This window comes from Nannospalax galili, unplaced genomic scaffold (assembly GCF_000622305.1).
Source record: "Nannospalax galili isolate Female #2095 unplaced genomic scaffold, S.galili_v1.0 scaffold95, whole genome shotgun sequence".
In the NCBI taxonomy this organism is placed as follows: Eukaryota; Metazoa; Chordata; class Mammalia; order Rodentia; family Spalacidae; genus Nannospalax; species Nannospalax galili.
The window spans coordinates 5,044,073-5,050,366 of NW_008342393.1; the positions used below are offsets into that span (position 1 = coordinate 5,044,073).

Sequence of the window (6,294 nt, forward strand, 5' to 3'; positions counted from 1 at the left end):
TGTTTAGAGATAGGGAGGGGACAGGGGGCTTTCTATGGGGTTTACAGAAAGGTAACATTTTCATGCATGCTGGTGTACTGCAGAAACTGCTATTACCAGATCTAAGACATATCTTTTGGGGTGCCCACCTATCCCCAGTGTCACTGGGGTCATGTTCATCTGCTTCCTGCAGGTTGGTCTGGGAAGGGGTTTTTCTTGCATGTGGAGCAGCTGCTGTGTTGGAAACCCTTCCCCAAATCCATTTGAGTCTTTCTTGCTACAGAGGAGGCTGGCGCCTTCCTGGGACCACCTATCCTCTCAATGCTCTTGTGTCCTGTCCTTGGCACATCTTCAAAGGAAACCCTGTGAGGTTACTGTCGGGGGAGGAGGCTTGGAAAACATGCTCAGGATGGGCAGGTATAGTGATTGGGCTGTGGGATGGGGCTGTGGGGGAGGTGTTCCTCAGGGGTCTTCAGGGGTCTGCTGAATTAAGCATCTTCCTAACCTCCAAGCCCAGCAACACAGATGCCAAAAGAAGCTGCCATAGAGATGAGGCCCGGATGGGGGCTACCGCTTGCCGCTTGGGAAGAGGTGTCAGCAGTAGGGAGGAAGGGAGTGGGAAGGAACCCAGAGCCTGGATGTAGTCACTCCCACATATGTTCACGCACAACTACACACAGTCACTTGGACCAGAGTTGTCTTAGTCCGGGCAGCAGGCCCTTAGTGCTAGCCACCGGCCCATCTGGAGGGGATTAGCACTCCGGCCAATGAGGTCAGCTAGCCCCTTTCTTGCTGGAACCCACTCAGCCTTGCCAGCAAGTCAGAGGCTGGACACGTGGTGCCTGCCTTGGGGGACAGCAGGGAGGGAGGGTGCAGCATGGTGAGGCACAGGTGGCCTTTTTGGCAGCCCAAGAACTGGCTTTGGAACAGTCTGGGCAGTTCATGCAGCCCTCTTGCTACTGTGGTCCCACTGACCCTCACGAGTGAGGTGGTAAGGCAGTGTAGTATGCTATCTAGGGATAGCTATTGGAGGCCCTGAAAGGTGAAGAGTCTGGCCTGAGACTCTTAAGCAAAGTAGGTTCTCCCTGGGGTCTTCAGAGTGACCTCAAAGATCACCAAGGTTTCCTCTTCTGCCAGGAGGTGGATGCATGGCTGTGAAAAAGAGCAGTTTTCCTCTGCCCTGCCTTCCCTTTACATCTTTCCTTTCCCTTCTAGTATCAGGCATGCACAGGGCAATGGGATCTCATAAATGGATTCAGAGGAGTCACTTCTCCCAGGAAGGCTGGACTTTCCAAAGAGCACAGGCTGAACATAACCTTTGCTGGATACAGAATTGATTAAAAAAAACCCACAGAATTCTTTCCTCTTGGCCAGTTCCCCAAACCCCCACCCAGTGGTCCTCTCCTGCCGGCAGGAATATTCTGAGACACCCGTGACCCAGAGTCACAGTACACAGGGCCTCTTTGGTTTGGGAGTCACTTAAGTATTTTCATTTCTCTGAGCCTTAGCTTTCTTACTTGAGAAATGGGGCATCCCCCAACCCAGTTCCCAGAGCTGTGGTGACCAAATGGAATGTTTGTAGCATCCCTGAGCAAAGAGGACCACAGATGTATGGTTTACTTAGTTCTCAAGGGAACCAGTAAGTAGGAGGGGAGAGGCCAAGGCCAGAGGGCTACAGGGGCTTGGGAGAGCCTGGCTGAGCAAAGTGTGTGTGTGTGTGTGTGTGTGTGTGTGTGTGTGTGTGTGTGTGTGTGTGTGTGTGTATTTGCTTGGTCAAAGCACAGTAACTGAGATGTATGGTTTACTTAGTTCTCAAGGGAACCAGTAAGTAGGAGGGGAGAGGCCAAGGCCAGAGGGCTACAGGGGCTTGGGAGAGCCTGGCTGAGCAAAGTGTGTGTGTGTGTGTGTGTGTGTGTGTGTGTGTGTGTGTGTGCGCGCTCTCCCAAACCAGGAGGAAAGTTTGAGCCATATAGGTCTAACTTTGTAGGAAAATTGAGGCACAAAGAAAGGAAATTCTCCTCTCTCTTCCCTAACTCTCTCCCTGAGGTTATTCATCAGAGAAAAACTCACCAAGTGCCCACTACTATGTGCCAATCTCCAGGCTAGGACCTGGCTCAGGGAACACAGAGCCTCAAAGCAAAGATACATCTCCATGCATCATCCCCAGGCTGAGTACTATTAGGTTTTCCACTTTGACTGGCTCAGTACCCTATCCTCAGCACCTCAGCACTTGAGTCATTACTAAGGACCTCCTGGAAAGAAAGCCAGGAGGAGGGGGTAATGCCAGAGCTGAGACTGAATATTGGAGTGAAAGAAGGCTTCAGATCCTCTCTTGCCTTCCTCTTCCCTTCCCCCACACAGGTAACAGATATCAAGGTCCCCTGGTATTCCAGCTGTCCTAGATGGTAGATCTCCCCCAGGTTGCAAACCTAGGGAAGTAGGTCTCAATTTCTTCAGCTGGTGCCTGCCTGACCCCTTTTCTGAGTATTTTCTCTAACAGGGCTGCCCAAGGTTGAAGGGGTGTGGCCTGCTGACCACTAGAGAACTGTGACTGTGGGACAGCACTGGCCTCTGACCTCATTTCCCCTCATGCAAACACTGGGTAGCGCTCAGTGCCAACCCTAGGAATTTCAAGACCCTGGTCAGAAAGGCAACCCCATCTGCTACACTGAGGACATATGGATGGAGGAGAGGCTTCAGATTCTGAGAGGGAGCCATAAATATCTCCCCTCTGCCAGAAGAGGGCCCTGAGTTCAAGATTAGCACCTCACATTTGGAATGAGAGCAGTGGCTCCCTCCAGGAGAAAGAGGCACTTAGGGGATCCGCTCATTAGCATGAAATGCAAATAGGCCCGGCCTCATTTGCACGAAAGGGCATCCTCGGAGGCAAAGGCGCAGTAGCCACTCTGCCTTCCCCATTTCACCCCCCTCCAACCGGTAGGAGTTGGAGCTGAGACGGCCCCTAACCCAGGTTGTGGTGGAAGGAGGGGTCGGGGGTTGTGTGGGTGGCACAGTTTTGTGAAAGCTAAGAACACCTCGGAGTCTTGGAGTGGTGGAGGTCATCTGGTCCCGAGTCGGCATGAGCGAACCTGAGTCTCTGGGGACAACCCATCATGTCCGTTCCATCGTGTATAGGCTCCCACAGATGATGAAGTGCTACCGGCGTCTAATCCTCTATGTCCTCCTACCCACATGCACCCAAGTACTCCAATGGCGCCCCGCCCTCTGGCATTCACACCTTTTTAGAGGTGGCCCTGGCGGTGTGAGGGAGCTGGAGCTAACTGAGCCCCAGAGAACAAGGAGGTGAGACGGGTCGAGTACCGGGATCGACGCGTGCGTGTACGCGCGTGGGAAGCACTGAAGCACGAACATCCACTCTCAGTAGAGTGCTGAGGGGAGTGATCTCGCGAAGCTCTTGTCTCGCAGACAGACTTCCCTTAAACAGTATTGGGAATCGAGGGGAGAAACTGAGGCATAGAGCAAGGCTGAGCAGGATGAGCTGGTAAAGCCCAGCTCTGGTGTCACTCCCTCCCAAACCCTCGGAACCCACAGGCACTCCTAGCTTTGCGACGCTAGGGGATCCAGGCTCTGCAGTCTGGTGTGACCTGCTTGGGCTACGCAAGCCCGAAGCCCCCGAGCGAAGTCGACGTCCTTCAAAAATCTCTAGGAGTAGGAGAAGAGGGTCAGAGAGACCGCGAGAGGTCAAGGCCTGCGGCTTTAGGGTTAGGTCAGGGTCAATGGAGGCCACGCCCAAACCACGCCCACGCCTGCCTTTCCCAGCTCCGCCTATCTCCACAAGACCGCCCCCTCCATCCTGAAACCTCCACCTCCCTGGACCTTCTGCTCCGCTTCTCCCCTTCCCCAGGCTGGCTCCCAGGTTCTAGGAAACGGTGGGCGATTAACCAGGTGGAGAGCCGGATTTCTCGGTGGGACCCCGCTAACACCCTTCACTCCTGTGCCCCCTGCCTCAGTCTTCTCCCGGCCTGCCCAGAGCTAAGTACCGCCTTCTGGCTGCGGTCCAGTTCGGGGGTCCTGGACGAAGGATGCTCGAGGCCCGCAGGGCTACCCCGGGACTCGACGCCAAATACTCAGATTCCCCAAGGCTTCCTCCAGGGGAGTCCCAAAGACCCCAGAGGCCAATAGGAAAGTGGGTTCGGTCTGGGCAGCGGTCTGATTGGCTCCAGCCTTAGGGAGCGGACCCAGGGGCAAGGGGAGGGGAGAGAGGCGGTCTTGGGTTTGGGGTGGGAACGGGATTCCAGCTGTGGTTCTCTCTCTCCGCACCCCCGCCCGCACTGCCACGGCGGCCGGCCAATGGGAGAGCTGCTCTGGACCGGCGGCGCACGGCGATTGGCTGCGAGGTTGGCTGGGGAGAGGCGGGGCCAAGGCTTGAAGTTGGAGTGAGGGATCCAGCTGTGGTGTGCGCCGGGCTCCTCGCCGCTGCTTTCGCTAGCTCGCTCGGTGTCTCGGCCGGAGGAGGAGGCAGTGGCGCCGGCGACAGCTACGGCAACGGCAGCCACGGCGGCGGCTGCGGCTGCGGCGGCATCTCCGCCTCCACCCCCGCCCGGGACAGCCCCCCACGGTCTCCCCGCCCCTCCCGGACCTTGAGCCCGCCGCGGGGCGGAGGAAGGAGCCTGCCCCCACCCCCTCCAACCCACCCCCAAAGAGATCCCTCCTCCCCTCCCCCCGCCGCCTCTGGCGCGGAGCCGGGACGATGCTGACCCCTTAGATCCTGCTCCAGCTGCGACGAGGGAAGAGGGGGCGCCCCTCCCGGACCCCCCGCCCTCTACCGGGTGCCCCCTTCCTTTCTCCCCCTCTCGGGGGCTGCTTCGCCTAAGGTAGCGCCGATTCTGGCAACCGGAGCCTGGGCGCGAAGCGAAGAAGCCGGAACAAAGTGAGGGGAAGCCGGCCGGCTAGCCCGGGAGCCCCTGGGAGCCCAGGGGAAGCGGGACTCTCGCCAGGCGGGGCTTCCCTGCGACCCGGCGCCCGGCGGGCAGCATGCCCCTGCGGGCACGGGAAGCTGGGCTGAACTGGCCCTCCCGGGGGCTCAGCAAGCGCTCTAGAGCCTCCCCCATGCGCCCCCGCCGGGGTCCCCCGGTGGCGTGAGGACATCTCCTTTGAGGGGCGCCGCTTGCCCCTCTTCGGATCCCCCGGGGCCCCGGCTGGCCAGAGAATGGACGAGGAGGAGGATGGAGCGGGCGCCGAGGAGTCGGGACAGCCCCGGAGCTTCATGCAGTTCAACGACCTGTCCAGGGCCGGTGGCCGTCAGGGGCCAGGGTCGACGGAGAAGGACCCGGGCAGCGCGGACTCCGAGGCGGAGGGACTGCCGTACCCCGCGCTGGCCCCGGTGGTTTTCTTCTACTTGAGCCAGGACAGCCGCCCGCGGAGCTGGTGTCTCCGCACGGTCTGTAACCCATATCCTTCGGGGCACGGCGACAGCCAGGGCTAGAGGGTCCAAAGGGGGGCGGGCCTCGCCGCCGGAGGGGACCAAAAGCCAGGTGAGTTGGAGAAGTGAGCCTAGACAGTGGACAGTTGAGAGGGAGACTGCTGAGGAGGGGAGGGGTCGTCCGATGGCAGCGGAGGCAGGAGCAGGTCTGGTCGGAACCCCAGGCGAGCCCCACCTCCGAATACACACACACACACACACACACACACACACACACACACACACACCTCAGCCCTCCTTGGGAAGGGTGGAATCCAAGCCAGGAAAAGAGAGGAGACGTGACCCTTTGGTTCTCAGCTGGATACTCTCCAGATGTGGCCAAAGGAGGGTCGTCATCCTCCAGATGTGGGCAGCTCCAGGAGCCTGGGCTCTACTCCGCCAGCCCGCCCGCCTGCCGCGGGTTAGCGAGCTGGGTTTGGTTTTCGAGTTTGGGGGCAGGGGTGGAGAGGAAGCTGCGGGGACGGAGGAGGGGAGACCGCAATCTCCTGGGGTTTCCTTCTGCCCCCGCCCCAAAGTTTGCGGCGGATTCTAGGGTCCAGTTCCCCTACTTGGTCCTTAAGACTGAGGTTTTTACTGACCTAGAGGGAAATGGTGGGGGGCGGAGACCAGGTCGTATCCCCCCAACACACCCTCACCCCAACCCGCGGGTTGGAGGCACAACAAGGAGATTCGGCGGCTGCTGATGTCAGGGGTGCAGAATGAGAACAAGATGTGGTGAAGGGGGGGTCGTCTGCCCCCAGAACTGGACTGGAGCCCCTTTCAGAGGGAGCCCAATGCGGTGTGTGTGTGGGGGGAGCCTTAATTCTTTATCTGATGTTTAGTGCTTAAGGTTGGGTTGGGGAGTTTTGTGTTGGATATATATATATATATAT

General features: G+C 58.5%; 1 protein-coding gene across 18 annotated transcripts in view; it reads left to right on the forward strand.

Moving 5' to 3' along the window:
• Positions 1-4,396: 4,396 nt before the first annotated feature.
• Cacna1g (calcium voltage-gated channel subunit alpha1 G) overlaps positions 4,397-6,294 on the forward strand; it is a 65,384-nt gene continuing 63,486 nt past the window's right edge. For 10 of the 18 annotated variants that reach the window (XM_029566091.1, XM_008838361.2, XM_008838364.2 and 7 more), the window contains exon 1: positions 4,397-5,391. In XM_029566091.1, the coding sequence (XP_029421951.1) occupies positions 5,150-5,391 (242 nt within the window). In that variant the 5' untranslated portion in view covers positions 4,397-5,149. The remainder of the gene's footprint in view (positions 5,392-6,294) is intronic. The other 8 variants (XM_008838362.2, XM_029566090.1, XM_029566089.1 and 5 more) reach the window with 2 other exon arrangements.